This window comes from Uloborus diversus, chromosome 1 (assembly GCF_026930045.1).
Source record: "Uloborus diversus isolate 005 chromosome 1, Udiv.v.3.1, whole genome shotgun sequence".
Classification (NCBI taxonomy): Eukaryota; Metazoa; Arthropoda; class Arachnida; order Araneae; family Uloboridae; genus Uloborus; species Uloborus diversus.
The window spans coordinates 20,327,640-20,339,395 of record NC_072731.1 but is presented as its reverse complement, the minus strand read 5'-3'; the positions used below and the strand labels follow the sequence as shown (position 1 = coordinate 20,339,395).

At 37.4% G+C, this 11,756-nt stretch overlaps 1 protein-coding gene across 1 annotated transcript; it reads right to left on the bottom strand.

Annotated features, from left to right (window-relative positions):
* Window positions 1-9,372: 9,372 nt before the first annotated feature.
* On the bottom strand, window positions 9,373-9,873 carry LOC129234313 (uncharacterized). Its single transcript, XM_054868307.1, has one exon. The coding sequence runs from the start codon at window positions 9,871-9,873 to the stop codon at window positions 9,373-9,375; it is 501 nt and encodes a 166-aa protein (XP_054724282.1).
* Between the last annotated feature and the right edge of the window lie 1,883 nt (window positions 9,874-11,756).

Here is an 11,756-nt window from a genome sequence, read left to right as displayed (position 1 = left end):
AAAATTTTTCTAAACATTTTTATTCAAGTATAAGTTTATTGCTGGCTCTGTTTTAACGAGGTTTACGAGTTCAGTGGAAACCTAACTCTCTCCCTATGGATTGATTAAACTATTTGGAGTGATGTCTACTCACTATCTGGAGTAATGTATGAGATCACTCAGATGTAACTCTGTGTTGGTACAGATCGAACTATTGCTGCTTAAGGCATTTATTTTGTTTCTGTTGATTTACAATGTTTCAAAATGTTTGAATCTTTTTTTTTTTTTTTAATGTAAGTTTCAAGTTACAAATACAGAGCTGTTGATATTTATCTGGATTATACAGGCTGATAAATAGACTAGCACCTAATTTGCTGGGCCCAGAGCCTGTTCTGAGTTTTCACTTTTGTATCCGTAATGTAAAAACAATTTCTTATTACTATCTAGTGTTTCATTTAGTTAGAAGCAATACTTAACATGCAACTAACAAAATACATGCTGAGCTTGGAAACCAGTTTGGGGGAAGGAAAAGACTTAGTTTAAGATATTCAGTGACATTATCAAAACAGATATACCCCGAAATTTTTTGAAATTGCAGTTGCAAAAACCCAGTTTTGGGTAATGTTTGAGGGAAGAAAGATTAGGGCCAATCCCTGGGAATTTTTTGAAATTGAAATCTTCAAAACACAATTGTGATAATATCTTGGGTAACGTTTAGGGGACCGGCAATCTTTACCCATTGAAGCTCTAAAAACGTAATTTTGGTTGACTTTCAATGATGCTATGTGGAAGAATTTTCGGAAGCTCCTCTCCTGAAAATTTTCAAAATTTAAGCCCTAAAAACTAAATTTCAAACAATCGTTAATGGTAGAGAAGGGGGGGGGGGGGGGCGAAGAAACATTCCGCCGAAAATTTTTTGAAGTTAGCTTTTGAAAAGGCAGGTTTTAGAGGATTTTCGGTACTGTTTGTGGGAAGAGAGATTTGGGGCCACTTTTCGGTAATTTTCTTCGGTAATTGAAGCCCTGAAAACGAAAGTTTGAACGATCTTTGGTAATATTGGAGGGGGGAGGGGGAGTTCGAACACAACTCGAATTTTTCCGAATTAAAGTCCGAAAAACGAAATTTTTCGCAATTTATTTTTGTGAAGGTTCGGAAATTTCCTCCCGCTGGCTGCGGCCTTGCTTGAAAAACACCCCCAACATTTTAAGATATAGAATTAATCCTTCGGGGTGAATGACACCCAAAATGTGTCTTAAGAGCGTACGAAAAAATACATGCTCAAAACTTGCTCCAATATTTAAAATTTATAGAATCCAACAAACGCAGTAGCATTACTACAAGAAGGGGGGTGCTACTTGAATGGGTTTAAAAGTTAATTAAAAGTATAAAAATTTCATTTCAGAAATTATTTTCAGATTTTTTGGTTGTATTAAACGTTGCATATTTATTTTGATTAGGTAACATCCTTGCTTTAAATTACTTTAGAATTCTCGCGAAAATCTTCAAAAATCCCGGAATAAACCCAGTTTTTTCTTTTCTTTGCAATACTACTTATGACTGAAAGGTGGAGGGTGAATGACCTTGGAAACTAATACGAGCGAAGGCAATATTCCACAACAGTATTGTCCAATAATATATGCAGGGCCAATGTCACCTGGTTACCAAAGTAACTGCCAAAGTTGCGAAAAAACTTGCCGGCAGTATTACCCAATATAATTACCCAACATTGTGAAAAACTTTACTGTTTGGTGGCGGCCGACCCAATTAGACCGATAATGACGAATTTTGTTCTACAAAATTGGTCAGCCCTGCATCTGCCAGTGTTGCAAAAAGCTTGCCGGCATGCATTGGCTAATTTTGTTCTGCCAGTATCAGCCAATACTGGCGTTGTGTAGTGCCCAATATTGTATAAAGTAAACCGTTTGATGTCAGCTATCCTAACTTTACGTGATATTGGTCAGTCTTCCAAACATCTTGTTTGCGACATTTTTTCATTGCACATTCTTTGTCGTAGATGGAACAAAACCCAGCGCCGGAGCGGCAACTTATGAAGGAGAAAATTTTTAAGTGCACTGCGCACCTTGACGAGACCTGGGAGAGCATAAACATGCGTTTAAAGGCATTTAGTTTCGAAAAATTTCTGGGGTACAGCCTCCTGATTTCCTAGCCCCTCCCTCTCTTGTCAGAAAAAGAGCTAAAAACCCTAGTAGCACATGACGTACGACAATATCGTAACAATACCAATGCTATATCGATGTGTCATCGGGTCACAATATAAAACGATGTCTAATCTGACAGAGCGTGCGCTATTGTGACAGTATCGTTACGCGTCATTGTAACGATGACGCAAGTGTCATTATGCAGTCATCCTTTCCCATAGTTACGATATCTTCCTATATCGTTTATGCGTCATTGTAACCATAACGTAAATGTCATCGTGTCGCAATGAGAGAGAGGTGTAAAATTTCAAAAATTTGAAATTTTTAAATAAAACTGGATTATTTTTTTTTTATTCCATTTTATTCATAAAATAACAGTACAGCTTTGAAATATGACTATAATAAAAATATTTTGTAAAATATCGTTTCTCGTAATATCGTGACGATTACGCGCTATACAGCAAAAACAGTATACGGCAATGACGTACAGATGACGCCACGATATGGTGTGCTACTACGGAAAGCTATCTTTTTAAAACTTGAGCTTAGAAAGGTTTCGAAATGGGAAGTTTGAGCGACGAGCATGTTGGGTGCTGGGAACATTTTGGGCTCCCAGCACATTGGGCCCAATGATCCCATCGCCCAAAATGCTCGGCGCCCAATGTTCCAGGCGCTCAATATGCTCGGCGCCCAAAGTTCCTAGATCGGAAATTTTTACGCTGGAGAGTCACTTACCTTGCCTCTTCTTCTCTGACCTGGCTCAACAGAGCCTAAAATGGCGTTTTTGGGACATCAGTAATTTCTTACAATTTCCCAAGCGATTCCCCCTCCCCCGTCTTGTAATAAAGCCAAAGATAGCTTTAAAATGTTTTAAGGTGTAGGTATAAAGACTCCCAAAGTTAATTATTACCTAAAGATAGCTTTGTTTTTAGAGCTTAACTCTTCCTTGGACACCCCCAAACCCTTTTACGTCGAAAGGTGTCCGTAGGAGAGTACTCTCACCCTTCCAAAGTTTCGCTTATACAGGCTAAAATTACGTTTTTAAAATTCAATATGGAAAAGTTTCAAGAGCAGCGCCAACACTGACCTTTTAAGTAATACACTATAAAAATCATTTCTAGGCCTTGAATTTCAGAAGTTTTCCGGGGGAGGTGTTCCTTTATTCCACCTCCATTTCTCCTTCGTTAATACCAAAAAAAAAAAAAAAAGTCAGACATTGCATGCTTTTGATTTCCATTATGAAAATTTCCAAAGTAGATCCCCCTCTCATTTTCTTCAAAGATAGCGAAAGATATATAGCAGAAAATTGATTTCAGTTTCGATACCGTTACAAAACACAGTCCCGTTTTAAGGTGCAATTTCAAAAAAATTCCGGACTAGAGCCACTCAACTTCTCTTTCAGTAACAAGACATCCCCTTAACATCACCAAAAGATCATAGGCGGCTGTACCAAAAAAGGGGTTAAACGAAGTGTAGAGGTTGGGGGGGGGGGAACCACTGAAGCTTTTTTTTTATTATTATTCGTGAAATTGGGCTATAGTATTCCTGGCTTTTAATACTACTGATTCAATTTACTTCTTAAACTGCAAAATATGGCCTTGAAATTCGGGGCGGAGAATCACTTTAGATTTTTCCTTTCAATTTTAAAATTCCATTTTTATGAAATAAGATGAGTAATGTCCCTTTATTTGGAATATTTAGTTCATACTTTCGTGAAATAAATCAATTTACTCTATAAAAAATTAAAAAATCATTTTTCAATCGGTGTCTTTGTTCATCCTCTTATATTAACGAAAACCACCAAAAATTGCAATTTTAGTTTAACTCGTTACCTTCAAATTACTAATAGATTCACCTCCCCCCTCCCTTTTTCCTGCGATTAAATCTTAAAATTTTTTTTAAAAACTTAAAGGAATCAAAATGGTGGATTCAGGGCCTGGTTTTAGTGGTGGTCCTTTCCAAAAAAGGAAGGGGGAGGCCGTCATTTAGGGATTCAGGAGGAGCAATTGCCACCACCCCCCATGTGCTAGGTCGAATCTTTTTTTTTTTTTGAAGTTCGAAATTTTATGTCAATGAAACGTTGCCCCAGAGGCTGCGACTGGGACTGAAAAGTGCCGGGGGGGTGGGGGGGGGGGGGGCAAAAAGAAAAACCTAAAAGCCATAGGATTTTTAGCGGCAGCAAAAAAATGAAAAAAAAAAATGTGTAAAATTTTGTTAGGGTTGGTTTTGAGAGCAGATGAGGGGTAATTGATGTGAACTCACTTATTTCTTAAGATGTTGATGAATTTTGTACGCAATAACTTTCTTCGAAGAAACACTTAGACTTACAATAGTTACCAGAAGTTTTTTGAGATGTCACAAAAGTTTGGTAAAAATTTCATTAAACAACTACACTCCTGTTTGTGAACATTGCAACACCATGAAGGAAGCATCATAGTTGAATAAAATTCAATACCCAGTTGAGTGATAATGGTACAAATAAATGATTACATTTTCAAACCAAACAAACAATAAAAAGAGATAGAAATTAGTATTTTGTGGGGCCACCACGCGCCGCAATAAGAGCTGCTACTCGGCTCGGCATGGAGTGAAACAGAGTTTGAATATATGCCTGCGAAAGAGTATTCCATATTGTTTGTATGCGCAACCAAAGTTCGTCTGTCGAAGCAACAGGACGAGGATCACGAGCGAGACGCCGCCCAACGAAATCTCACACATGTTCAATCGGCGACATATCCGGGATACCTGCTGCGAATCAAGGTAGGATTTGACAGTCCTGGCGACATGTGAACGGGCATTATCCTGCTGGAATACAGCCCCTGGCAATCCTTCAGGAAAGGAATAACTTGGGGCTGTAAAACTTTGTTTATGTATCGAATACTGTTCAAATTGCCCACAATTCGTAGCAATTGTGATCGCCCATGATATGCTATGGCACCCCAGACCATAACTCCGAATGTTCGTCCATGTGGCGTTCGATAATGCACTCCGGAATGTGCCGTTCACCGGCATAGCGCCTGACACGAATTCGGCCATCATGGTGCCACAAATTGAAGCGGGATTCGTCTGTAAAGACGAGCTGCTGCCAATCAGCACGCCAGCTCCTATGCACATTGGCTCATTGTAGCCTCAGGCGGCGATGGTTTTGCGTAAGAGGAATCCTGTATAAAGGAATCCTTGCGCGCAGCCTACGCTGTAGCAAACGTCTCCGAATTGATGAAGCACACAATGAAACACCTGTAGCTGTTGACCACTGTGCTGCCAATTGTCTAGAAAAAGCTGTGCGGTCTGTCAGCGCCATACGCACCAGGTGTCTTTCATCGCGAGCTGACGTCACATTTCGGGATCCACTCCCAGATTTCCAAGCTGTCCGACCTTCGTCCGTTCACAGCTTCCAAACATGCATGATTGTGCTGCTGTTATGCTGCACAAGAGCGGCTACTGCACGATAAGACAATCCAGCTTCACGAAGGTGAACTATTCTGCTCCATTCAAACTCCGAAATTTGCTCAAATTTCGCTTTCTTTCGTCGAAGAGGCATAGTAAAGATTCAGTTACTCTAGCATATAACCACCGATAATCATACACGCCTCGCTACAGCCGTCTACTTATATTCGGTTCGATCCGCAGTTCAGAGGAAGCTGCTCAGCATACGCATGCGCTACCGGTCTGCAATTCTGATCATTTGCATATCATGCCGTACTTTACATTTCCTGCAATTTTCAGCTCACTCGCGTAAGTCATTCGTGGTGTTGCAATTTTCCCAAACGGGAGTGTATTTAAGTAAAACAATTGCTTTACTAATATCTAAACAATGAATACATAAACTAAAAGTTACTGCTTGTGATAAATAATGTTCCGTAAACAGATATACAAAGTAAAACAAAGAATTATGTTCAAAAAAATTTTGACATTTCTGTTTTTTTTTTATTTTTACATTTGGTTTCTAAATTGGAAAATAAAATAAATAAATTAACCATAGAAAAATAACCCCCATTCCCCCCCCCCCGAATCGCCGCCACTGCGTTGCCCTTATAACCTCACATGCGCCACGAAAATATTTAGGCGTCCAGCAAAAGGTATAAAATTTATAATTCTTTTCAAAAAAGTCATTTAAATTAAATATCAAGTTCAAAATTTAACTTAAATTTGAAAAAGTCTATATATTGAGCACCATGTGGGAGACATTAATATATTGCAGGAGAGCTAACATTTCTATTCAACGCTTATCGGCTTAACTGTTTATATTGTTCAGCTTGATAACTTTTTGAAGGAAATTTCAAAATATAGGTCTCTTGCGTGTCACCTAAATATTTTTGTGGCACATGTGGGGCCAACTTTTTATCATCATGAAATTTCGAACTGCAAAAAACTTTTTTTTTTCGATACGGCCTAGTACAGTGCTGGTTCACACTTTCAGGCTCAAGTCGGCACGGATTGTCATTGTTCAAATTATATGAAACTTTTTTACAATTGTTTTTGCCCAAAAGGAAAAACATGAGGCTGTTCGTCTTGAAAAATCTACTTTCGTTTTCTTTTTGGGACACCCCAAATACGCATGCGTGTGTGTACACACATGCGATATTGGCATTCTTTCCATCTTAAAATTTTGAAGCTTTTTTTTCGATTGGGTTCAAAACCCCCCCCCCCCAAGAGAAAAACATCCAATTCCCTCCACCCCCCCCCTCATGCGGGGAGGACAAGGCGATCAAGCGCTCTCTCGCGGAAATTTAACGTGGACCAAAACGCATTTTTAAGCAGGCTTTGCTTAGAGGATGAGATTATTATAGGGCACTTAGCCCTTGTAGCAAACATATAATATAGGGAAAGTGGGATCCATTCTCTTATACTTATTAATAATACTTAGTGCAAAAATTCCTATAGAAGTGTGCACTTTAGATGAAACTATAATTGAAGTTTAATGAGCATAAGTAATAAACACTAACCTGGAAACGCTTCTGTGAAAAATGTTGCTTGAACTCCCTAAAACATTATTTTTTGGAAATTTGTTTTGCCTTTAATTCTGTGACGTAGAAAACGAAGCCCAAAAATGTGCAAAACCAACCATACTGTGATGACAGGATTGCCATTTGCCACTCACTTATAGGTAAAAAATTCTTCGAGTTTACCCTGTGTGAGTAGCAGCATCACAACTGAGCAAACACTAATCCAGTATAATTTCGATTTAACGATATCAAATTTACGGATTCCCTCAATTAAATGATACATTTCACTGGTTCGGATTTAACTTTATTGAATATATATATGCTGCTCGATTTAACGATAACTTTCTCCAGTCCCTTGGCAATTGTTAAATCGGTGTATTTGTATAAGAAAATGAATGTCCTAAAAGTTTCATAAAAACTTTTAGGACATTAATTTTCTTTTAAACTTTTAAGACATTAATTTTAGGACGGAGGGAAAATATAAATTAATAAATTAAAGAGGAAATAAAGAATTCATTAAAACTGAAATAAATATATAAATATTCAGTCACCATGCTATTTAACTTTTTATTTTTTAAAAAAAAAAAGCTCTCTTTAAATTATTCATTGCTTGTACCTTAAAAGAAAAACACTAAAAGTTAGCAGAACAGTATATTGAAGACTAATCTCATGATCTCTAAATTAAATTAGCATAAAATTCAAAATGCATGTCAAATAAAATATTCAAGACCATTTGATTTTATGATAGATATTTTAAAATTTACTCAAACAAAAACCTGGGGGAAAAATGTGTATGTTAAAGCAAAATTGATTTTTATTTTAGTCTATTCATTTAATTTTAACTTTTATTTAATTATTAGTAGCTTATACATTTAGCAATTTTTGCAACTTCCATTTCTGAAACGTCCTGCATTTTAAGAAAATTTGCAAAATTCCCTAGTTTTTTCCTTTTTTTTCGCGGGGGGGGGGGGGGGAGAGATTTTGAATTCCTTGTATTTTCTTGTTTTTCTATGGTATGGCAACCCTGCGTGACATGATTAGTGTAAATAAGTACAAAAGCTTGATGGATATTTAAGTTTTACGGGTGTGACCCACTTTCCCCAACGAACAAAATCTAAGAAGACATAATATAGTAAACTTTATTCTTCATTCTGTTTTTCATAACGTAGTTGACTCTCTTTTGTCCTAAATGATAAATAGCTGAAAAAAACTACCAATGAAAACAATTATTTATTTTTTATTATGTTATTTTTCCATTATATTGATTAAACTTTTTGGAAAACCAGAACTAGTTAGTGTTCCAAATATTTACTGGCCAGTTAGAAAACATAAAGCATAGTAGTGACAGAAATGTACATAATGTGATTTTGTAGAAATGGCAGTCTCTGGAACCTTGAAGTGAGAATCTTTACTTATCAAAAGCTAAAATTGAAGGAAATTGACATCCTGAGTTTCCAGTCAAAAGAGTCATTGGGATTCTACCTTATTCCCGAAATATAGCAGCCAACTAATTGTTTTTTCGTTTATCTTGATGGTTGTGTAAAGTCATCCCTGGCTATTTGATAAAATTCTTGACAATTTAACTTTATCACTATCTTTTTGCACTGAGGAATTCTTTTCTCAACTTCTCTGATGAAGAAAAATTGTGACAACATAAAATAGGTCAGTTAGAATGAGTCAAAAAGCACAAGCAAAGGAAATGGCAGTTAATGAAACCCAATTTCTCTGCTATGTGCCATTCAGTGGTTACACAAATATAAGCTTCTTGGGAAAGTGGAGTGAAAAAAAACATACATTATGAAATCAAATTTATTAATATATGAATACATTTTAACAGAATAGAATACAGTAACGGCTTTGCAACTTGTTCAATCAGAAAAAAGGTTTTTTAGTAGTAACTGCAACAAAACTATCTTTTTTTTCCTGCAATTGTTAGTAAGGACGCTGGAATGCTTATCCTTTAAAACTATTTATTTTTATAAAAGATCTACATGAACATTAAAAACTGAGCAAAGGCTACTAAAACATTAAAACTTTTAAACAGTAAAAGGTAACATTTGAAAGGTTCGCTGTCGGGCGAAACACCTGGTCGCAAGCTCTCTAGGAACAACCTCGCTTCGATGGAGCGCACGTGAGTTAACTCTCCTGAGTTGAGTAGCGCGCGTGTTCGCTACTGATTGCGCTGATCAACTGGAGCTGTAAAACAGAGGAGGAGCTGTCAGAGGAGTTCCGGAGTCCACTGACCTGGAATCCCCACAGTACTCCCCCTCCAGTGACAACGAAACGCTTTATGAATACTTATGGAATCGAACACGACGCCCTGATTGCGTGGTGTAAAACTCCTCTGTGGTTTTCAATGGAGCACTAGTAGGTAGTTCCAAGGATGCCGGAGTCAATTTTTCAGGTTGTACTGGAGGTGATGGGGTTGATCCAGTATCCGTAACCCAAAGGAAAGCAGGTTTTAACCGATCTATACTCACAACTGCCTCTTTGTTGTTGATTTTAATGCGAAAAGTCTTTTCCTGTCTAGCGAGCACTTCATGAGGACCGGAATAAGTTGGCTCCAAAGACTTTCGTAGAGAGTCAATGCAAAGGAACACATGAGTCGACGTTAACAAGTCCTTCTGCACAAAAGGACTGCGTTTGCAGTGGGCACTAGTAGGCACTGGCTTTAAGGATGACATACAGTCTCTCAGCTTGTGCACAAACTTGGTAGGGTCGAGGACTATGCTGGTGTCCATGGGCTGGAAAAACTCTCCTGGAAGACGCAAGGATGAGCCGTACACCATTTCGGCAGCGGTTGCAGAACGGTCAGCTTTGTAAGCTGTTCGGAGCCCCAAAAGCACTGTAGGAAGAACCTCATCCCAATGAGTCGAGGTGTGACAGCGTAACGACTGCTTGAGGGAACGGTGGAACCTTTCCACCAGTCCATTAGAAGACGGATGGTAGGGTGATGTCCGAATTTTGTAGATTTCCAGGAACTTTGTAAGAGACATAAAGAGCTCGGACTCGAACTGTCTACCTTGGTCAGTAGTGACGAAATCTGGAACTCCAAACCGACAGATCCACGTTCTGTAAAACTGTCGTACTACTGTGTCTGCAGAAATGTCAACCAGAGGGACGGCTCCTGGCCAACGGGTATAGCGGTCAACACAAGTTAACAAATAACGATATCCATTCGAAGGAGTGAGTGGTCCAATGAGGTCGACGTGGACGTGGCTAAACCGTTGTGAAGGCAGATTGAAGCTTTTCAGAGGGCTAACTGTATGTCGGTGCACCTTAGACCTCTGGCACTGAATACAAGCACGAGTCCATTCCACTATGTCCTTGTGCATCCCGGGCCAAACGAAACGCTTCTGCAGTAGTTTATGCGAAGCTTTAATGCCTGGGTGTGACAAGCGGTGAAAGTTCAGGAAAACTTTCCTGCGGAACTTCACTGGGAAGCTAAAATTGAAAGAAACTGACATCCTGAGTTTCCAGTCAAAAGAGTCATTGGGATTCTACCTTATTCCCGAAATATAGCAGCCAACTAATTGTTTTTTCGTTTATCTTGATGGTTGTGTAAAGTCATCCCTGGCTATTTGATAAAATTCTTGATAATTTAACTTGATCACTATCTTTTTGCACTGAGGAATTCTTTTCTCAACTTCTCTGATAAAGAAAAATTGTGACAACATAAAATAGGTCAGTTAGAATGAGTCAAAAAGCACAAGCAGAGGAAATGGCAGTTAATGAAACCCAATTTCTCTGCTATGTGCCATTCAGTGGGTACAAAAATATAAGCTTCTTGGGAAAGTGGAGTGAAAAAAAACATACATTATGAAATCAAATTTATTAATATATGAATACATTTTAACAGAATAGAATACAGTAACGCTTTGCAACTTGTTCAATCAGAAAAAAGGTTTTTTAGTAGTAACTGCAACAAAACTATCTTTTTTTTCCTGCAATTGTTAGTAAACAAGTTCCTATACTAATTCATCCTTTACACTTCCAGTTAGTTCTAATTTGGTTACAGTACTTTTACTACTGTTGCATTTTTTCTCTTGCTAAAGCCTTTGGTAAATAAATTACCTTTCGTAGCTTTCTGCCATTTGCACCTATCATTATTATTGCATTTTTTAAAATATGTTTATCTACTTTAGAGAGTTTATACTTTCTACTTGGGGCTAATTTCTTCAATATTAGTGAAATTAATATTGCTTGGAGAGAATTATAACATAAAAAAATTTATAAACTAGTTCACACAATGATTGAAAATATTTTTTTCATCATACAACAAATAGATAAGTGTGAGGCATATAACTATATGATGTTTGCTGCAATATATTTAAAATGTGTTTCTGGAATTTCTAGAAATTTTTCTAGGTCAATCTTTATCTATCCAAAAATTAAAATTCAAGAAATTGATGCCAGTTATAGTAGCTTCAAGTTAAAAGGGTTTCTGATAATCGACATTCTACCCTACTTCAAAACAGCTCAATAATCTAAACAACGCTAACTTTCTTACTAATCTAAACTCACCAACTTATAAAGCATTAATTGTACTTAAAAGAAATACATAGGATTAACGTAATTTAAAACATAGAGTACGAGTATTTAAAACACAGTATTATATTAATAGGAGTGACTTAACAGCATGCAGTAAAGTGAAATATAAACTGTTATAACA